The sequence below is a fragment of the Pleurodeles waltl genome, chromosome 10, assembly GCF_031143425.1.
Source record: "Pleurodeles waltl isolate 20211129_DDA chromosome 10, aPleWal1.hap1.20221129, whole genome shotgun sequence".
Taxonomy (NCBI): domain Eukaryota; kingdom Metazoa; phylum Chordata; class Amphibia; order Caudata; family Salamandridae; genus Pleurodeles; species Pleurodeles waltl.
In genome coordinates, this window is record NC_090449.1 from 267,290,507 (window position 1) to 267,313,524 (window position 23,018).

The 23,018-nt window shown below is 48.5% G+C and overlaps 1 protein-coding gene across 2 annotated transcripts in view; it reads left to right on the forward strand.

Moving 5' to 3' along the window:
- Window positions 1-23,018, forward strand: part of USP7 (ubiquitin specific peptidase 7) — a 1,253,379-nt gene that overhangs the window by 966,757 nt on the left and 263,604 nt on the right. For both annotated transcript variants that reach the window (XM_069210408.1, XM_069210409.1), the window contains exon 18: window positions 4,425-4,530. In XM_069210408.1, the coding sequence (XP_069066509.1) occupies window positions 4,425-4,530 (106 nt within the window). The remainder of the gene's footprint in view (window positions 1-4,424; window positions 4,531-23,018) is intronic.

Here is a 23,018-nt window from a genome sequence, read left to right on the forward strand (position 1 = left end):
TGCCCACTTGAAACCACCTCTGAACCCACCTACCCCAGCCCAGCTGGCCCACCAGTCCTGTGAAGCTTCCCCAGGGCTTTTATCAAGAGTCCACCATGGGCTGACCCTTGCCGTATTCCAAAGCAATGCCTGCGGCCTAAATCCCAGGACTCCCTCTGATCCTGACCACCCTGGTAAGCAGTTTCCAATGCCAAAAGATACTCCTGCACCCGGAGCCGTGGGAACTTGGAGAGCTGGAAAGTCTGTGTCAGTACGGCCCTGGCATCTCAATTTACCTGGGCAGCTGTGGGTTGACCTCACCTGTCCTCCTCGCCAGAGCCTGGAGTCAATTTCTGAAAGTCATCCCCTGAATTGAATAACATTGGGCGCCTGGCGCTGTGTTGGCACTCTGCACCCAGCCGCCCACGTGCCACAGAGTATAAGTCGGTGCTGCCTTGGAGTGTAAGAAAGTGCCCCTTTTGGCATGGTCACTAACCCCCCCCCCCCCCAACACACACACACACACTTTTTGTCTGGTATCTGATGCCAACTTTACTGTGTGTATGCTGGGACCCTGCTAACCAGGCCCCAGGACCTGTATTCTTACCCTAGACTGTACCACTGCTTCCACTATTAGCACACCTCTGGCACACAGCTAAGTCCCTTGGAAGTGGTACCAAGGGCCCTGTGGCCAGAAAGGGTCCCTCAGGACTGCAGCATATATTGTACCGCCCTAAGGGGAACCCTCGCCAAACACATGCATACTGTGTAGGAAAATGGCTCCCTGTTGCTCCCTGTTGCAGTTACCCCCCACCTTTTGCCTGATATTGATGCTGACTTGACTGAGAAGTGTGCTGGGGCCCTGCTAACCAGGCCCCAGCACCAGTGTTCTTTAACGAAAAATGTACCTTTGTTTCCACAATTGCCACATCCCTGGCAAACAGGTATGTCCCTTGTAAAAGGTACCATTGGTACTAAGGAGGGACCTGTGACAAGGGAAGGTGCCTAAGGGCTGCAGCATGTGTTGTGCCACCCTAATGGACCCCTCACCTAACGCATGCACACTGCCATTGCAGATTGTGTGTGTTGGTGGGGAGGAAAAGGCAAAGTCGACATGGCATCCCTCTCTGGGTGCCATGCCCACAAATCACTGCCTGTGGCATAGGTAACTGTAGGGGTATAGTGTTCATGCACATATGCCCTCATCTGTGGTATAGTGCACCCTGCCTTAGGGCTGTAAGGCCTGCTAGAGGGGTGACCTACCTATGCCACAGGCAGCGTAGGTTGGCATGGCACTCTGAGGGGAGTGCCATATTGACGTAGTCTCCCCCCTCCCCCCTACCAGCACACACAAGCTGTGAGGCAGTGTACATGTGCTGAGTGAGGGGTTCCCAGGGTGGCATAAGACATGCTGCAGCCCTTAGAGACCTTTCCTGGCATCAGGGCCATTGGTACCAGGGGTTCCAGTTACAAGGGACTTATCGGAGTGCCAGGCTGTGCCAATTGTGGAACCAAAGGTACAGTTTAGTGAAAGAACACTGGTGATGGGGCCTGGTTAGCAGTGTCCCACCATACTTTGAATCAAAACTTAGCATCAACAAAGGCAAAAAGTCATGGGGTATCCATGCCAAAGAGGCATTTCCTTACACCTATGCCAAGTACCTTACAAAATTATGTACTTGAGTTCTGAATCTTGTGGTTCTAAAATAAATTAAGAAAAGAATGTTTTCTATATAAAAACCTACTGGTCTGGAGTTAAGTCTTTAAGAGTGTGTTCCTCATTTATTGCCTGTGTGTGTACAACAAATGCTTAACACTACCCTCTGATAAGTTTACTGCTCGACCACACTACCACAAAATACAGCATTAGTATTGTCTAATTTTGCCACTATCAACCTCTAAGGGGAATCCTTGGACTCTGTGCACACTATCTCTCACTTTGAGATAGTATATACAGAGCCAAATTCCTACAGGTGCCTATGAAGATAGAGGGTGCTCCGGTCCTGGTCTGCTTGCAGGTAAGTACTCGCTTTGTTGGAGAGCAGACCAGGGGGGTTTGGTGGAGCACAGGAGGGCCCCCAAGTAGGCACACAACACACCCTCCACGGTACAGGGGTGACTGGGTGCAGTGGGCAAATAGGGTGTTGGGTCTTCAATAGGATTCATTGGAGAGACCCAGGGGTCTCTCACCTGCTGCAGACAAGGCATAGGGGGGCTTCTAGGGCCAGCCACCGAGTGGGCACTGATGAGAGCTTTCTGCTGGTCATTGCTGCACTGGTGGTCAGTTATTCACAGGCCTGGGAGGTGCGGATGTAGTGCTTCTCCTGGCATCGGATAGCTTTGTCCCAGGCAGTCGCAGTCAGGGGGTCCTCTAGATTCCCTCTGCAAGCGTCGTCGTGGGGGTGCAGGGAGGTCAGCCCAGGTTGGACACATCATCTGAGTCGCCTAGGGGTCCTCTCTGGATAGTTTGTTCCTCTGGGGACGGGCCAGGGGTGGGTGTCAGGTGCAGAGTGTTAGGGACACGCGCTTCTGGAGTGAGGTTGGAGTCCCTTTAAAGATGGTGTCTTCTTTCTTGGTTGGACAGGTCCACTGTCCACGGGAGTAGTTAGTTCTTCCAACCTTGCAATTCTCTGAGTCGGCAGAGGTCGCTGGCCCCGCAGGATGTTGCTGATGCAGGTTCTCTGAAGTAAGAGACATCCCGGTAGGGCTGGGGCCAAAGCAGTTGTTGTCTTCCTTCTTCGCTACGGGGTTTTTCAGCTAAGCATACCTTCTTCTTTGTAGGTCATCAGAAATCTAAAATCCTGGGCTCAGGGTTGCCCTTAAATACTGAATTTAGGGCTGTTAGGGTCACAGGGCAGTAGCCAGTGGCTCCTGTCCTAGTGGGTGACTACACCATCCTTGTGCTCACTTCCTTTGGGGGAAGGGAGCACATCCCTATCCCTAATGGGCTAAATCCTCCAAAACAAGATGTAGGATTTTCCGGGGGGGGGGGGGGGTGTCACTTCAGCTCTGGTCACCTTAGGGATGGACCTGGTTTAGAGGGTGACGCCTCCTTGTTTTTCTCATTATCTCAGAGGACTTGCTGCCAAAAGTGGGGACTGTGTCTGAAGGGGGGGTGTCCCTCTGTGTGCATTTTTTCAATAAATCCCACACTGGCATCAGTGTGGGTTTATTGTGCTGAGAAGGTTGATACCAAACTTCCCAGTATACAGTGTAGCCATTATGGAACTGTGGAGTTAGTTTCTGACAGACTCCCAGATCATATACTGTTTATGGCTACTCTGCACTTACAATGCCTAAGAATTGGCTTAGCCACTGTAGGGGCATAGTGCTCATGCAACTATGCCCTCACCTGTGGTATAGTGCACCCTGCCTTAGGACTGTAAGGCCTGCTAGAGGGGTGACTTACCTATGCCACAGGCAGTGGCTTGTGGGCATGGCACCCTGAGGGGAGTGCCATGTCAACTTAGTCATTTTCTCCCCACCAGCACAGACCAGCTGTGAGGCAGTGTGCATGGGCTGAGTGAGGGGTCCCCAGGATGTCATAATACATGCTGCAGCCCTTCCTTCCCTGGCCACAGGGCCCTTGGTATCAGGGGTACCTTTTACATGCGACTTAACTGTGTGCCAGGGCTGTGCCAATTGTGGGGACAAAGGTACAGTTTAAATCGGCACACTTCAAATCAAAGCTGGCATCAACAAAAGGTTACGGGGTAACCATGCCAACAGTGGCATTTTCCTGCAGACTAGATGTCAGTATTTCAATAAATATATTTACATATGGTTTGTGTATATATGGTAACAAATGATCCGGGTTCCTGTGTTGAGACAAATTCTCATATCCTTCAGTTGAAGGTGCCTACAAGGCAGAACCATAATTGCAGGCAAACATCTTTTCCCATAGCCAGCATTCATCTTTGTATACAGGTCCACGTGAAAGCCAGCCCTATTACAGTTCTCTTATCAGTTAAAATCCTTTCACACTTGTGGTATGAAATCTGAGTTATGGTAGTCTGCAGAGAATGCTGTTTGCCATACTTTAACCTCATTTGCTGAAGTTTAGGTCTTGTACATCAGGTGAATAAACTACTGAAGTAACAGTATTTATGGCCTCGTTTCCTCTTTTGCTGCGTTTAATGTTGCAGAGCTATTTTAAAGTTAGTGTGACCAGACCAATAAGTACGAAAAATTAAAGCCCATGAATGTATGAAAGATAAGCAAACCTAGAAAACTGTGAATAAATTGTAAGTATCTTTCATCATTCAGTGATTGTTAACTTCTGTCAGTGTTAATAATATCAGAAATCTTGTGTAGGAAATGACTACATTAAATAGCATCAGTATTGTTTTCGTCCTCAGTTATGTTATTGTGCATTGCATTTGATATGCTTTGCAATCTTGAAAAAGAATGAATAACTTTGACCTCTTACTCCCCAAACCTTTTAGATGATCGAACTCAGTGATAATGAAAATCCATGGACCATATTTTTGGAAACTGTAGATCCGGAATTGGCAGCAAGTGGAGCAACACTTCCAAAATTTGATAAGGACCGTAAGTACAGCTGGACCTGTTTTTTTTTTTTTTCTTTTTTTTTTTTTTTACGCAGAGAATTGTTAAAAACATTTCACCTCATTCCACCAAAAAAGCTTCAATGTGTTGTAGAATGACATGTGCAGCTAATATTTCCATCTGTCCAGGTCTGCAGATTCGAAATAATGTGTACATATTTCTCTCTATATAACATGTTCTCAATTAGGAGTGATATTTCTCAATTTTTCTGAACATAGCAGATTTCTAGCCTTAAGTATTTGTTTCTAGTACTGGGGAGATTAAATCAGTATTAAAACCTTTTTCAGCCACTACTAAAGGGCATTTAAGTGTTTGCTGTGAGATGTATGGTTTACAGTATGAAGTATAGTGGACTTTCTTTTTTGCCCCATGTTTGATGACTGGATGGCTTTCACTCCGATACATACTCATTCAGTAGGTTTCCTCGCTATTTTATTTTTTCCACACGTGGAGCATTTTTTTCTTTATGCAATATCTCACTGCTTTTTTTAAATTGAGTTTACTGCTCAAAGGCCATCTGTGAACAGTAATTAAGGTTACATAAAAAAAGCCTAAATGGCCGCTACTGCTTCAGGACACTTGCACTGGCAAGCATCTTAAAATAATTTTTGTGAAAAAACTATTACCACGATGGTGACTCTGACGGTGCCAACCCCTTACATTTTGATGTGTTGGTGGCCATCTTGAAGGGCGCTTTCTCAAACAAAGCATTCCGGCATAACATCTAGTGTATTCATATGCATCAAAACACCTGTGGCCATTTTCATTTTTTATTTAAGCTTTATAACCCAGCATTACCAAAGCCAACACCTTGATGATGCCATAATGACGAGGGGTCGCTTTTTTTGTTTTTTAGTAAACTAGTATCGCTGCTGTATGAAAGTAGCACCTTTCTGACATAGTTACCCCCACTTTTTTACCTGTTGTCAATGTGATTAGACTATATTACACTGGGATCCTGCTAATCATGACCCCAGTGCTCTCTCCTCTAATTTTGGTTGTATTGTGACTTTTACACCCCACAGTTGGCATACTGGGGCACCCATGTAAGTCCCTATTATATGGTATTTAGGGTTCCCAGGGCATTCGTACACCAGGGGGTCTCCCAGTGGCTGCAGCATGCATTATGCCACCTATGGAAGCCCATGCAGACCATGTCTGCAGACCTGCCATTGCAGCCTGCATGAAATGGTGAATGCATCTTTCACTTAAGATATAAGGGTTGCCTTACATCACAGTCACTGCACTTGGACACTAAGTCACCCCTATGGTAGGCCTTCAGCCCAAGGGGATGGTGCATGGTTCTAAGTGTGAGGGCACCTCAGACTCCATTCGCTGGGCTTTGTAAGTGTGGGGAATGCCATTTTAAGGTATGTAGTGGACACTGGCCAACACGAGTAGTCTAACTAGATAGTGGTTTCCTCGAACCTAGGCATGTTTGGTATCAAACATGTGGAATCATGGAACTTAACTAATTTCAGTGTTATGTGCATGATACCATGTACTCTGGGGGTTCTTTAGAGGATTCCCCCATATTTTCCTGTACAGCCTTGCAGGGTCTGTATGCCAGCCCATTCTGTTGCAGAACCTATTCACTGTTCTGCCCTCCTGCTGATGGGCCTAACTCGAGCAGGGTAACGCAGAACAAAGGATTTCCTGTGGATAAGAAATGTGACCACCTCTCCCTACGAAATGGTGTCTCTGAGCTGGGGGTGGTCTGAGTGCCATCAGACTGCTATGAAGGGGTAATTTGGTACCCTTCTTCGATAAATCGGTTTGCACCAGTGCAGGAACCTCCGGTTCCCACTCTGGCCCAAAACCACACAGAGGACAAGGGAATGACCACCCCTTGTCCAGCTCCTCCCCTAGGGATATGCACAGGGCTCTGCCAGGTCACCGCTTGATTCTGCCATCTTGGAAACAAGAAGTGCAGAGGCCCCTGGGAGCATCTGACTGATTAAGCCAGGTGGGTAACGTCCCTGACCCCCTCTGATAGGTCGGTCACTGCAGAAGTGTCCAACCCTCTTTCTGGGTTACTTAAGGGCTCCCCTGAGGGTGGGTCCCTAGATTTGTTGAGCAAGCCTCTACAAGAAACTCTTTGCCAGACTCTTCTGCACCCCTGGCCTCCGAAACCACTGCTGGTCTGCTTTTGGAACTAAAACAAGATTGTATCCAGTTGGGAGGGCTCTCACTGCAACATTGTTTCTCCAGCTCCTGCTAGATATCTGCAGCATCTGTGGCTGTGCAACCTGCAGGGTGACGAAGACTGTTTGCACCAGGAAGCAAGAAGTAATCTCCCGTGGAGTGAATGAGTCACTCTTGCATCTGCAGGCACCTCAAGACAGCGACGACCGGCTGGTGTATCCTGCCGTCCCCCGGACATCGAAAGGCTTTGCAACACAGGTAGTCGTTCTGTGGACCTCTTCCTGTCCTCTTTGACTTCTGAACAACTTGGGAGACGGTGGGCTTCTGTTGCAACCATGTGAACGGAACCCCTGTCCATTGCGACTGTTGCTTGTGCCAAGGCTTGTTGGCTCTAACTCCAAAGAGATCTTCAGGCTCCTAGAAGCCCCAGCCTCCATCACTCTGAAACTCCAAGATTATCTTCCAACCTGCAGCTCCTGCGATGTGGGGCTCTAGTTTTGTTGTCCTGCTGAAGCCTCCCTGTGACTTCCTGTGCCTGCTGCCAGTAGGTCATTTGTGGGGTCTCCATCAATACAGATGGCATTCCTCTCCAAAGGTCTGCACTGACTCTCTTCTAAGGGTTGAGTCACTAGAACTTGGCTGGTTGTCAAAAACCTACAACTTACCTTGCAGCTGTTAATTGCATTTTCCAAGGCCTCTTGGTGGTCCTGCTGGCCACTGACCCTCCTGCACTCCGGCGACTGATGTAGGACAGCCCATGGGTGACTCCAAGGATCTCCTGCATCCCCTGGATTCTGCAGCTGGACTTCTTTTTTCACCGTCCTGCAGGAACTTCCCCCTCCAAGATGATGGGCATTGCCCCCCCCTTCCTCCCCCCTTTGGATATCCACAAGTGGTCTCGACACTGTCCCCCCTTCTTTTTCAGGTTCCTCTAGTAGGAAGCTTGCTCAGTATACACTATACCCAAGTAAGTTAGTGTGCACATAGTCCAGTGGATCCCTAGAGGCTTTATAGAGACTAACATAGATAAAACTATTGCTCTCTTTTATGGCAGTGTGGTCGAGCATTACTCCAGCCAATGTTTTATGTATCAAAAATAAACTCATTTATTTCTAGAACCAAAAGGATCTTTTTTGCAGGTACGTACAGCTTCAAGAATGTATCACCTAAGTATCAAATGCACTTTGTTCAGAATTCACAGGTAAAAAAGTTTACAGGTAAGTAATACTTTTCAGTTTCAAAAGTGGACACCGTACAATTTCTCATCAAAAGCAATGCAGTTCTAGGGGAGGAAAAGTAACACAGTTTCCAGGTAAGTACTCGAATTACAATCCCAATCTCCAGAGTTTAAGGTTCCCGCAGGGCAAAGTTCAGGAAGACACCAAGGGTGCACCACCAGCAACACAGGGCCGGCCGAGTGCAGAGGTCAAAGTTGGTGTTGGGCACCCAATGGAATCCTGTGGAGAAAGAGGGCATTCATAGAAAGGGATGTCTTGCAGGCAAGTACCCCCGACTTAAATGCACAGACCTGTGGGGTTTAGATCATCACCAAACATACACCTTCAGCCGCGGCAGGTGTTCTGCTTTCCTACATATTTCCTATCGGAGCTTACAGAACCTCTCTGGAAAACACTTCTGAGTTCAAAGAAGACCTTTATTGTTGTTAATTCTCCCCCACCCACAGGTTCCTGAGAGACAAAAGTAGTAGATTTCAAGCACACGTTTAAAAGTAGTCGCAGCAATGAAAGCAAAATATTACAGTACTTCTCATTTGCAATGTACACAGCAAATATATATGATTATAGCATAATATAATTGCAAAGCAAAGCATAAAAGTCAAAATTCATCACCGTATGGGCAAGTAGGGCCTATGTTTAGCTTCATCTTTCTGGGGTCTGCATGTTGATGACTCCGGTCAACTGCGAGAAAGAGATTCTCTACCCAAACGGGAGACTGGCAACTGACGTCTAGCTCCAGCCTGAAGTCGAGCAGATTCAAATCTAACTCACTGTAGCCCAGAGTCATCCTTAAAAGCAAACTCAGTGTGAGATCTGAATGACCCTGGAGAGTGGCCAGTTCACCTGAGCCATTCCACTCTCAGACTGGATTGCGAGGTAAACACAAAATCTACGTGCTCTTATCAGCTAAGGTCTGGTGTGAAGAAAACAGCTTGGTTCATCTTGTGGAAAAACACAGCTTGGCAAAAACACAGACATCTCTGCAATGTCTCAACTGCAATGTATAACTCCACGTTAAAGCCAATAGGCAGCTAACCTAAATATCAAATGTCATGTCTAATATGTCAAATCCAATAGGCAGCTGAGCTGAATACAAAATGTAATGGCTAATGCCATGTCAAAGCCAATAGGCAGCTGAACTGAATACAAAATGTAATGGCTAATGCCATGTCAAAGCCAATAGGCGGCTAAACTGAGTACAGAATGTAATGGCTAACTCCATGTTAAAGCCAATAGGCGGCTAAACTGAATACAGAATGAAATGGCTAACTCCATGTTAAAGCCAATAGGCAGCTAAACTGAACAAAACATATAATGTGCTACTGTTGAACATTGAGCAACTAATATGTGCAGTGGTGAAACACAAAGTCATTTGTCAAACACAATTAATAGAATCACAGCAGGGGGCAAACACAGCTTTGGTTGGCCAATGACTTTGTGAGGGAACTCTGGGACCACAAAGATGCTGCAGGCTGGGTCCAGGGGGTCGGTTGCCCCAAAGGCTAGCCAAGGAAGGAGAGGCCCCTGCTGGACATTGATGGACCGTCAGTCGGATTCCCCAAGGCCAGTGGGCTGGGGGTACGTTTAGGCATCTGGAAATCTTCACCAGTTGCAGTCAGGGGAGGTTTCTCTGGATTTAGGCTGCAGGGGTCATCTTGTTGGTAAGGAGGGGTCAACCCAGGGTGGACTCGAGGTAAGAATCATAGGAAGCTGGCCCTGTATACACTATAAAAAATAAAAAAAATGAAGTATGGTGTGTACAGAATCCAGGGGTTCCCAGATGCTTAACAAAGGGTAAAGTAGAAAATTCTGATGCTCTCTGTTGTGGTAGTGTGGTCGAGCAGTTAGGCTTATCAGACGGTAGTGCAAAGCATTTGCTGTACCCACACAAACAAGAAATGAGGCACACACTCAATGACTAAATACAGGCCAATTGTTTTTATATAGCAAAGATATATTTTGTTACTTTATTACTAGAACCAAAGGATATTTGTTGTGGTTAAGTACAGTTGTAAGTATCAATCATGTGTATCAATTGTAGTTTGGGTTTTGCAGATAAAGCAGTTTACAAGTAACACTTTTTTTTCCAGGGGATCCTCATCAATAGTCATCAGCACTTAATATTCCTGCCCACTTGCTGGGACCCTGGAGCACTTAAAAACACATATATATATATATATATATATATATATATATATATATATATATATATATATATACAAGCATAAAATTGTCCAGAATTTTAATATATATATCATGTACACGTATGAATGTAATTATGCAGCCTATGTAGATAAACAGGCTAAAAATGTCCTATTTAAGTCAAGTTTTTCTTTAATAAACATGTCAACCAGAGGTAAAACATTTCTGTAAAGCAGAAAAAAAAGACATAAAATGCATTAGTGATCTTCTATAGAGAGAACTGTAATGAAAAATAAAAGGCATTATTAGACCATAGACTGCATCTAAATTAAGAAAGCAGAACAAAAAAACTGTCACTGTGCCTCTAAGGCCTGCAGAACCTCCAGTATCTCATCATGTCTCAGAGGTGAGAATGAGGTGACAGTTGTGTTACAATTAGGTCAGGTTTTTTTTTTTCCAGCTCCTTTAGTTACGATCCTGGAGCATTGAGCTCTCATTCTGGTTTATTTTTGTTATTTTTTTTTAACCAGAAAATCTCTCCCTAAATTAAAATTCAAAAATTTTACTTGACGTTTTTTCACTTTGTGAGTAAAATAAGACTGTTTCCTGACAGGGAATTCTATTATTCTCCTGTAAAATGCCATCCTTTTATGTCAGATGCCCTTCTTGATCCCCACTCAGTCGGCATTATGTGTCTGCCTGAAAGCCACTGTCCTGAGACCTGCAGTCATTGCCTGAATCTTTCAACAAGGACCTTGAAAGACAGAGAAAGGATCAGTCTACATGGTTTTCTAGAGAGGGAGAAAACTACACCACATCTCCAGAACCACCTCTCAGAGAAGGGTCTCCAAGGAAAAAAGCGCAGACAAAATGTACAAACTGCAAACAAGATCTGCCTCAGCAGGTAGGAAAATACCTATTTGTTCACCTTCAGCATTGACGTCAACCGTTCTGTCTTCGTCGCAACTTCATCAGCAGATGTTGAGAAGCACACCTCAGTCGAAGGCGGCACATGCAACGTTGAGGGTCATAACCTTGAAAGCTATTATACATCGTCAACCATCGATGTCAACAAAAGGAGTCTGCGGACACTCACCGCTCAACGTCGAGCCAGCACAGTCGTGCTGATAATCCCTCAACAGTACATCACGGCTGTGGGAAGCTGGCTCTGTATATACTATATCAAAATGAGATATAGTGTGCACAGAGTCCAGGGGTTCCCCAAGAGGCTTGACAGAGGCAACAATAGATAATAATAATCCTCTACTTGAGGTAGTGTAGTCGAGCAGTTAGGCTCATCAGAGGATAGTGTTAAGCATTTGTTGTACAAACACAAACAATAAGTGAAAACACACACTCTGTGACTTAACTCCAGGCCAGTAGGTTTCAATATAGAAAAATATTCTTCTGTTAATTTATTTCTAGAACCACAAGATTCCTTTAGCAGGTAAGGAATAGTAATAGGCATAGTAATAGGACTTGGCATAGTAATAGGACTTTGAATCAAATCAATATTGTACACAGTTTTCATTAAAATGGCAAAAAGCTATTTTAAAAGTGGACACTGCAATTTTCAACAGTTCCTGGGGGAGGTAAGTACAGTTTCTGAGGTAAGTACCTGTAAGGAAATGCCTCCTTGGCATGGTTGCCCCCCCCCCCCCCCTTTGAAGTTTTGCCTTTTGTTGATGCCAGGTATGATTTAAAGTGTTATGGGATCCTGCTAACCAGGCCCCAACATCAGTAACTTCTTTCCCTAAACTGTACCGTTGTTCTCACAGTTGGCACAGCCCTGGCACCCAGATAAGTCCCTTGTAACTGGTAGCCCTGGTACCAAGGGCCCGGTGCCAGGAAAGGTCTCTAAGGGCTGCAGCATGTCTTAAGCCAACCTGGGTACCCCTCACTCAGCACATGCACTGCCTCACAGCTTGTGTGTGCTGGTCTGGAGAAAATGACTAAGTCGACACAGCACTCCCCTCAGAGTGCCATGCCAACCTCACACTGCCTGTGGCATAGGTAAGTCACCCCTCTAGCAGGCCTTAAATCCCTAAGGCAGAGTGCACTATACCACAGGTGAGGGCATATATGCCTGAGCACTATGCCCCTACAGTGTCTAAGCAAAACCTTAGATGTTGTAAGTGCAGTGTAGCCATAAGAGTATATGGTCTGGGAGTTTGTCAAATATGAGCTGCACAGTTCCATAATGGCTACACTGAAATCTGGGAAGTTTGGTATCAAACTTCTCAGCCCAAACAATGCATACTGATGCCAGTGTGGAATTTATTGTCAAATGCACCCAGATGGCATCTTAGAGATGCCCCCTGAACACCAGTCTGTCTCCTAGTGCTAGTATTACCAGTTTCTGCCAGCTTGCCACAACCAGACGAGTTTCTGGCCACATGGGGGGAGTGCCTTTGTCACTCCGTGGCCAGGAACAAAGCCTGTACTGGGTGGAGGTGCTTCTCACCTCCCCCTGCATGAACTGTAACACCTGGCGGTGAGCCTCAAAGGCTCACCCCCTTTGTTACAGCGCCACAGGGCATCCCAGCCCGCCTCTCCGGCCAATGCCCTGACTTTTGGCGGCAAGGCTGGAGGAGATAATGAGAAAAACAAGGAGTCACCCACCAGTCAGTTCAGCCACTAAGGTGCCCTGAGCTGAGGTGACTCCTGCCTTTAGAAATCCTCCATCTTGAGATTGAAGGATTACCCCAATAGGATTAGGGATGTGTCCGACTACCCCGCCCCCCCCTGCCCCCCCCCCCCCCCCCCCCCCCCCCTCTCCCCCTCTCCTCTCCTCCCCTCCTCTCCTCCCCTCAGGGGAGAGACACAAAGAGGTTGTAGCCACCCTCCAGGACAGTAGCCATTGGCTACTGACCTAAACACACTCCTAAATCTAGTATTTAGGGGCACACCAGAACCCAGGAAGTCAGATTCCTGCAACCTACAACAACGACTGCTGACCTGAAAGCCCTGCAGAGACGGAGAGACAACTGCTTTGGCCCCAGCCCTACCGGCCTGTCTCCAGATTCAAAGAACCTGCAGAGCGACACATCCAACAGGGACCAGCGACCTCTGAAGTCTCAGAGGACTGCCCCAAACCCGAAGGACCAAGAAACTTCAGTGAACTGCGGCACAGTTAAAAAAAATAGCAACAACTTGCAACTTTTAAAGACTTCATTCTTCCTGCTGGAAGCCTGAGACTTCACCCTCTGCACCCGTTGCCCCTGGCTCGAGCTCCAGAGAACCAACACTACAGGGAAGACTCCCAGGCGACTGTGACTTCGTGAGTAATCCGAGACGACCCCCCTGGACCTCCACAGCGACCCATGCAGAGAGAATCCAAAGGAACCCGACGTCTGGACCAAGCACTGCACCCGCAGCCCACAGGACCAGAAGAAACCAAACTCCAGTGCAGGAGTGGCCATCAGGCGACCCTCTGCCTAGCCCAGTCGGTGGCTTGCCCGGGAAGCCCCCCTGTGCCCTGCCTGCTCTGCTAGAGTTGACTGTAGGAAGTTGGCTCTGTATATACTATCTCAAAGTAAGAGATAGTGTGCACAGTCCAAGGGTTCCCCTTAGAGTTAAGATAGTGGCAAAATTAGATAATTCTAATGTTCTATTTTGTGGTAGTGTGGGCGAGCAGTAGGCTTATCAGAGGGTAGTGTTAAGCATTTGTTGTACACACACAGGCAATCAATGAGGAACACACAGTCAAAGACTTAACTCCAGGCCAATAGTTTTTTATATTAAAAAATATATTTTCATATTTTCTTTATTTTAGAACCACAAGTTCAAGATTTGAAGTAAATACATAAAATAGAAGGTTCTCCACACAGCTACGTTAAGAACTTTGAATTAGAGCAATAGCATACACAGTTTTGACAAAAATGGCAATAAGCTATTTTGAAAGTGCACACTGTGCAAAAATCAACACTTCCTGGGGGAGCTAAGTAATGGTTAGTTTGTCAGGTAAGTTGGACACTTACAAGTCTAAGTTCCTAGGCATAGGCAGCCCTCCGTTGGGGGTTCAAGGCAACCCCAAAGTTACCACACCTGCAGCTCAGGAACGGTCAGGTGCAGAGGTCAAAGAGGTGCCTAAAACACACAGGCGCCTGTATAGAACAGGGGTGCTCCGGTTCCAGTCTGTCAGCAGGTAAGTACCTGCGTCCTCGGAGGGCAGACCAGGGGAGTTTTGAAGAGCACTGGGGGGGACACAAGTAGGCACACAAAACACACCCTCAGCTGCACAGGGGTGACCAGGTGCAGTGTGCAAAGCAGGGTTTTGTATTGGATTCAATGGAGGGACCTGGGGGTCACTCTAGCGGTGCAGGCAGGGCACCGGTGGGCTTCTAGGGCCATCCACCGAATGGGCTAGGCAGAGGGTCATCTGAGGGTCACTCCTGCACTGAGGTTCGGTTCCTTCTGGTCCTGGGGGCTGCAAGTGCAGTGCTTGTCCAGGCGTTGGGTTCTTTGTTACAGGCAGTCTCGGTCAGGGGAAGCCTCTGGATTTTCTCTGCATGCGTCGCTGTGGGAGTCCAGGGGGGTCGTCTCGGCTACTCAAGAGGTCGCAGTCGCCCGGGAGTCCTTCCTGTAGGGTTGGTTCTCTGGAGCTAGAGCCGGTGGCTTCAGGTGCAGAGGGTGAAGTCTCAGGCTTCCGGCAGGAATAGTGAAGTCTTTTAGAAGTTGCAAGAAAGTTGCAAAAGTTGTTTCTGTTGTTGAGCAGAGCTACTGCTCACTGGAGTTTCTTGGTCCTTTGGTTCAGGGCAGTCCTCTGAGGCTTCAAAGGTCGCTGGCCCCTGACGGATGCTTTGCTGTTGCAGTTTTCTTTCAGTCAGACAGGCCGGTAGGGCTGGGGCCAAAGTATTTGTCGTCTCAGTTGTCTTTGCAGAGCTTTCAGATCAGCATTCCTCCTTGTCTCAGGTTGCAGGAATCTGATTTCCTGGGTTCTGGCGTGCCCCTAAATACTGAATTTAGGGGTGTGTTTAGGTCTGGGGGGGCAGTAGCCAATGGCTACTATCCTGGAGGGTAGCTACACCCTCTTTGTGCCTCCTCCCTGAGGGAAGGGGGGGGGGGGGGGCACATCTCTAACCTATTGGGGGAATCCTCCAAAGTTAAGATGTAGGATTTCTAAAGGCCGGGGTCACCTCAGCTCAGGGTACCTTAGGGGCTGTCCTGACTGGTGGGTGACACCTCCTTGTTTTTCTCATTATCTCCTCCAGCCTTGCTGCCAAAAGTGGGGGCGCTGGCGGGCATCTCCACTAGCTGGGATGCCCTGTGACGCGGTAACAAAAGGGGTGAGCCTTTGAGGCTCACCGCCAGGTGTAACAATTCCTGCAGGGAGAGGTGAGAAGCACCTCCACCCAGTACAGGCTTTGTTCCTGGCCACAGAGTGACAAAGGCACTCTCCCCATGTGGCTGAAACTCGTCTGGTTGTGGCAGGCTGGCAGAAACTGGTCAGCCTAGCACTAGGAGTCAGACTGGTATTTTGGGGGCATCTCTAAGATGCCCTCTGGGTGCACTTTACAATAAATCCCACACTGGCATCATTGTGCATTTATTGTGCTGAGAAGTTTGATACCAAATGTAGGAAGTTGGCTCTGTATGTACTATTTCAAAGTAAGAAATAGTGTGCACAGAGTCCAAGGGTTCCCCTTAGAGGTAAGATAGTGGCATAACAAGATATTTCTAATGCTCTATTTTGTGGTAGTGTGGTCAAGCAGTAGGCTTATCAGAGGGTAGTGTTAAGCATTTGTTGCACACACACAGTCAATAAATGAGGAACACACACTCAAAGACAATTCCAGGCCAATAGGTTTTTATATAGAAAAATATATTTTCTTTGTTTATTTTAAGAACCACAGGTTTACAAACAATACTTTAAATGAAAGGTATTTCACTCGGGTATCTTGGGAACTTTGAATCATCACAATAGCATGTACAGGTTTGGCAAAAATGGCAATAAGCTATTTTAAAATTGGACACGTGCAAAATTCAACAGTTCCTAGGGGAGGTAAGTATTGGTTAAGTTCACAGGTAAGTAAAGCACTTACAGGGTTCAAAGTTGGGTCCAAAGTAGCCCACTGTTGGGGGTTCAAGGCAACCCCAAAGTTACCACACCAGCAGCTCAGGGCCGGTCAGGTGCAGAGATCAAAGTGGTGCCCAAAACACATAGGCTTCAATGGAAATAGGGGTGCCCCGGTTCCAGTCTGCCAGTAGTAAGTACCCGCGACTTCGGAGGGCAGACCAGGGGTGTTTTGTAGGGTACCGGGGGGGACACAAGTCAGCACAGAAAGTACACCCTCAGCGGCACAGGGGCGGCTGGTTGCAGAGTGCAAACAGGCGTCTGGTTTGCAATAGCTTTCAATGGGAGACACGGGGGTCTCTTCAGCGATGCAGGCATTTTGGAGGTGGGAGGGGGGGGCTCCTCGGGGTAGCCACCACCTGGGCTAGGAAGAGGGCCACCTGGGGGTCGCTCCTACACTGGAGGTCGGATCCTTCAGGTCCTGGGGGCTGCGGGTGCAGTGGGTTTCCCAGGCATCGGGTTCTTTGAATCAGGCAGTCGCGGTCAAGGGAGCCTCTGGATTCCCTCTGCAGGCGTCGCTGTAGGGGTTCAGGGGGGTCAACTCTGGCTACTCACGGGCTCGCAGTCGCCAGGTAGTCCTCCCTGTAGTGTTGGTTTTCCACAGGTCGAGCCGGGGGCTTTGGGTGCAGAGTGGAAAGTCTCACGTTTCCGGTGGGAAACGTGTGGTCTTTAAAAGTTGCTTCTTTGTTGCAAAGTTGCAGTTTCTTTGGAACAGGGCCGCTGTCCTCAGGAGTTCTTGGTCCTTTTAGATGCAGGGCAGTCCTCTGAGGCTTCAGAGGTCGCTGGACCCTGGGGGATGCGTCGCTGTTGCAGTTTTTCTTGAAGTTGGGAGACAGGCCGGTAGGGCTGGGGCCAAAGCAGTTGGTGTCTGTCTTCTCTGCAGGGCTTCAGGTCAGCAGTCCCTCTTCGTCTTCAGGTTGCAGGAATCGGTCTTCCTAGGTTCTGGGGAACTCCTAAATACTGAATTTAGGGGTGTGTTTAGGTCTGGGAGGATAGTAGCCAATGGCTACTAGCCCTGATGGTGGCTACACCCTCTTTGTGCCTCCTCCCGGTGGGGAGGGGGGCACATCCCTAATCCTATTGGGCGAATCCTTTATCTGCAAGATGGAGGATTTCTAAGTCAGTCACCTCAGCTCAGGACACCTTAGGGGTTGTCCTGACTGGCCAGTGACTCCTCCTTGTTTTTCTCATTATCTCCTCCGACCTTGCCGCCAAAAGTGGGGGCTGTGGCCAGAGGGGCGGGCATCTCCACTAGCTGGGATGCCCTGTGGCGCTGTAACAAAGGGGGTGAGCCTTTGAGGCTCACCGCCAGGTGTTACAGTTCCTGCAGGGGGAGGTGAGAAGCACCTCCACCCTGTACAGGCTTTGTTACTGGCCACAGAGTGACAAAGGCACTCTCCCCATGTGGCCAGCAACATGTCTGGTGTGTGGCAGGCTGGCAAAAACTAGTCAGCCCACACTGGAAGTCAGGTATGTTTTCAGGGGGCATCTCTAAGATGCCCTCTGGGTGTATTTCACAATAAAATGTACACTGGCATCAGTGTGCATTTATTGTGCTGAGAAGTTTGATACCAAACTTCCCAGTTTTCAGTGTAGCCATTATGGAACTGTGGAGTTCGTGTTTGACCAACTCCCAGACCAGATACTCTATATGGCTACCCTGCACTTACGTCTAAGGTTTTGCTTAGACACTATAGGGGCATAGTGCTCTTGCACATATGCCCTCAACTGTGGTATAGTGCACCCTGCCTTAGGGCTGTAAGGCCTGCTAGAGGGGTGACTTACATATGCCACAGGCAGTGAGAGGTTGGCATGGCACTCTGAGGGGAGTGCCATGTCGACTTAGTCATTTTCTCCCCACCAGCACACACAAGCTGTGAGGCAGTGTGCCTGTGCTGAGTGAGGGGTCCCCAGGGTGGCCAGAACTTTCCTGGCATCAGGGCCCTTGGGACCAGGGGTACCATTTACAAGGGGCTTATGAGAGCCTGGCCTGTGCCAATTGTGGAAGCAAAGGTACAGTTTAGGGAAAGAACACTTGTGCTGGGGCCTGGTTAGCTGGGTCCCAGCACACTTTTAATCATAACTTTGCATCAGCAAAAGGCAAAATTTCAAGGGGTAACCATGCCAAGGAGGCATTTCCTTACAGAGTCCTTCCAACTGGACACAGTCTTGTTTCAGTTTCTGAGGCAAACCAGCAGGAGTTCCGGGGACCACTGTTGCAGAAGTCACTCAGAGTTCCTTTTAAACTCTTGTTCGCCATTTCCAGGGCCTTAAGTAAATCTAAAAGGCGGTTGTTCACTCTTTGAAGTGACACACCTATCAGAGGGGGTCAGGGACAGCACCCACCTGGCCTAACCAGTCAGATGCTCCCTGAGGACTTATGCCCATCTTGTTTTCAAGATTGTGTAATTAAGTGGCCACCTGGCAGAGCTCTTTGCACCTCCCTAGAGCAGGGGCAGGGGGGTGTTGTAGTTAATCACCTGTCCTTTGTATGATTTCGTGCCAGAGCAGGAACTGGGAGTTCCTGCACTGGTGAAAACCGGTTTATGCAAAGAGGGCACCAAATGTGCCCTTCAATGCAGTCTGGTGGGCCTCGGAGGCCACCTCGCCCCAGCCCAGGGACACCCATTTCAAAGAGTGGTGGTCATACCTTTACCCTACAGGAAATCCTTTTTTCTGCATTCCCCTGCTTGAGTTTCCCTCATCAGGAGGAGGGCAGAGCAGTGTCTAGGGTTGGCAGCAGCGCAGGCTGGAATGCAAGTCCTGCAGTGCTGTAAAGAGAGATATGGGGGATCCTCTAAGGAACCCCCAGGGCACATGGTATCCTGCAGCTAACACTGGAATCAGTGTAGTTGCATGATTCCAACGTGTTTGATACCAAACATTCCTAGGTTCAGTGAATCCAATATGTAGTTGGACTACTCGTGTTGACCATTGTCCATTACATACCTTAAAATGACTTCCCTGCACTTATAAAGCTCGGGAAATAAAGTCTGGGGTTTGTAGGGACACCTCTGCTCATGCAGGGGTGCTCTCACACTTTGAACCATGCACCCTGGCCAGGGGCTGAAGGATCGACCATCGGGGGATTTATATCGTCCAAGTTCAGTGACCACAATGGAAGCCAAGCCTTACCTCTAACGTGAAATTTGCATGCACCATTTCACGCATTCTGCAATTGCAGACCTGCAGGCAGTTTGAATTGGCTTCGATGGATAGCAAAATACATGTTGCAGCCCATGGGAGACCGCTGGTGTACCGGTGCCTATGTAGTATATACTAAGGACTTAAGTTTGTGCACCAGTATAACAATTATGGCTGTAAACGTTAACCAGCAATGAAATTTAGAGGAGAGCCACAGACACTGGGGTCCTGGTTAGCAGGATACCAATGTAATGTAGTCTAAGCATACTGACACCAGTAGCTCAGAGGCCACCCCAGCCCTTAAACTCCTAATACACAGGGAGAAGTGGTCACACCGCCCCCTCGCAGGAAATCCTTTGTTCTGCATCTCTGTCCTGAGTCTGGCTCACCAGCAGGAGGGAAGAACAGTCTCTGGGGTCAGCAGCAGCGTGGGCTGGCAGCTAGACCCGGTAAGGCTGCGTAGGCAGAACTGGGGAGTCCTCTAAGGGACCCTCAGAGGTCATGGTATCATGCAACTAACACTGGGATCAATGTAGTTGCATGATTCCAACATGTTCGGTACCAAACATGGCTAGGTTTGGAAAAGCCATTACGTAGTTGGACCACTCGTGTTGCCCAGTGTCCACTACAGACCTTAAAATGACTTCCCCGCACTTGGAGACCAGGAATTGGCCTGGGGTCTGTAGGGGCTCCCTGCTCAGGCAGGGGTACCATCACACTTGGGGCATGAACCGCCCTTAGGCTGAAGGGTCTACCAGAGGGTTGAGGTATAGTGTTTAAGTGTAGTGACCAAGTTAGGTGGTGAAAGGGTGCATGCATCATTTCACACAGGCTGTAATTGCAGGCCTGCAGACAGTAAGCATGGGCTCCCATGGGTGGCACAATACATGGTGCAGCCCATGGGCGACCCCTGATGTACAATGCCCTGGGTACCTAAGTACTATGTACTAGGGACTTACATGAGTGCACCATTATACCAATTGTGGGTGTAAAAAGTTTACCAGTGTAAGGAACTGCCTCCTTAACATGGTTACCCCCTGACGTTTTGCCTTTTGTTGATGCCAGTTATGATTGAAAGTATGCTGGGACCCTGCTAACCAGGCCCCAGCACCAGTGTTCTTTCCCTAAACGGTACCTTTACTTCCACAATTGGCACACCTCTGGCACTCAGATAAGTCCCTTGTAAATGGTACCCCAGATACCAAGGGCCCTGATGCCAGGGAAGGTCTCTAAGGGCTGCAGCATGTCTTATGCCACCCTGGTGACCCCTCACTCAGCACATGCACACTGCTTTACAGCTTGTGTGTGCTGGTGGGGAGAAAATTACTAAGTCGACATGGCACTCCCCTCAGAGTGCCATGCCAACCTCACACTGACGGTGGCATAGTAAGTCACCCCTCTAGCAGGCATTAAGGCAGGGTGTACTATACCACAGGTGAGGTCATGTGTGCATGAGCACTATGCCCCTACAGTGTCTAAGCAAAACCTTAGATCTTGTAAGTGCAGGGTAGCCATAAGAGTATATGGTCTGGGAGTTTGTCAAATCCGAACTCCACAGTTCCATAATGGCTACACTGAAATCTGGGAAGTTTGGCATCAAACCTCTTAGCACAATAAATGCACACTGATACCAGTGTGGAATATATTGTAAAATGCACCCAGAGGGCATCCTAGAGATGCCCCCTGAATACCAGTCCGACTCCTAGTGCTAGGCTGACCAGTTTCTGTCAGCCTGCCACAACCAGATGAGTTTCTGGCCACATGGGGAGAGTGCCTTTGTCACTCTGTGGCCAGGAACAAAGCCTGTACTGGGTGGAGGTGCTTCTCACCTCCCCCTGCAGGAACTGAGCTTCAAAGGCTCACCCCTTTTGTTACAGCGCCACAGGGCATCCCAGCTAGTGGAGATGCCCGCCCCTCTGGCCACTGCCCCCACTTTTGGCGGCAAGGCTGGAGGAGATAATTAGAAAAAAAAGGAGTCGTCACCCACCTGTCAGGACAGCCCCTAAGGTTCCCTGAACTGAGGTGACCCCAGCCTTTAGAAATCCTCTGTCTTAGTTTTGGAGGATTCCCCCAATAGGATTAGGGATGTGCCCCCTCCCCTCAGGGAGGAGGCACAAAGAGGGTGTAGCCACCCTCAGGGCTAGTAGCCATTGGCTACTGCCCCCCCCTCCCCAGACCTAAACACACCCCTAAATTTAGTATTTAGGGGCACCCCAGAACCCAGGAAATCCGATTCCTGCAACATGAACTATGAAGGACTGCTGATCTGAAAAGCCCTGCAGAGACGGAGACGACAACTGCTTTGGCCCCAGCCCTACCAGCCTGTCTCCTGACCCGAAAGCCTGCAACAGCGACGCATCCGACCGGGACCAGAGACTTCTGAGGCCTCAGAGGACTGCCCTGAACCTAAGGACCAAGAAACTCCTGTGAGCAGTGGCTCTGTTCAACAAACAGCAACAATATTGCAACTTTTCTGCAACTTTCAAAGACCTCACTCTTCCCACCGGAGGCGTGAGACTTCACCCGACGCCCCCGGCTCGAGATCCAGAGAACCAACACCCTAGGTAGGACTCCCAGGCGACTGTGATCCCGTGAGTAACCCAAGATGACCCCCCTGGACCCTCACAGCGGTGCATGCAGAGAGAATCCAAAGGCTCCCCCTGACCACGACTCCCTGTAACAAGGAACCCGACGTCTGGACCAAGCACTGCACCCGCAGCCCCAGGACCAGAAGGAACCGAACCTCAGTGCAGGAGTGACCACCAGGCGACCCTCTGCCTAGCCCAGTCGGTGGCTGACCTGAGAAGCCCCCCTGCCCTGCCTGCACCGCTAGTGACCCCCCGGTACCCTCCACTGAATCCATTACAAAACCTGATGCCTGCTTTGCACACTGCACCCGGCCACCCCTTTGCTGCTGAGGGTGTGTTTTGTGTGCCTACTGGTGCGCCGCCCCCCCCCCCCAGTACTCTACAAAACCCCCCTGGTTTGCCCCCCGAGGACACGGGTACTTACCTGTTGGCAGACTGGAACCGGAGCACCCCTGTTCTCCATAGGCACCTATGTGTTTTGGGCACCTCTTTGACCTCTGCACCCTATCGGCCCTGAGCTGCTGGTGTGGTATCTTTGGGTTTGCCTTAAACCCCCAACAGTGGGCTGCCTTTGCCCAGGAATTGAGACTTGTAAGTGCTTTACTTACCTGACAAACTAACCATTATTCACCTCCCCCAGGAACTGTTGATTTTTGCACTGTGTCCACTTTTAAAATAGCATATTGCCATTTTAACAAAAACTGTATTGTTATTGCTCAAATTCCTAACTTACCTTTGTGGAGTACCTTGCATTTTATGTATTTACTTCAAATCTTGAATCTTGTGGTTCTAAAATAAAGAAAATACATTTTTCAAAATAAAAACTATTGGCCTGGAGCAAGCCTTTGAGTGTGTGTTCCTCATGTGTTACCTGTGTGTGTACAACAAATGCTTAATACTACCCTCTGATAACCGTACTGCTCGACCACACGACCACAAAATAAAGCATTAGAATTCTCATTTTGCCACTATCTTATCTCTAAGGGGAACCCTTGGACTCTGTGCACACTATCTCTCACTTTGAGATAGTATATACAGAGCCAACTTCCTATAACCAGCAACCACATTTAGAGGAGAGAGCACAGTCACTGGGTCCCTGTTTAGCAGTATCCCAGTGAGCTACAGTCGAAACAGACT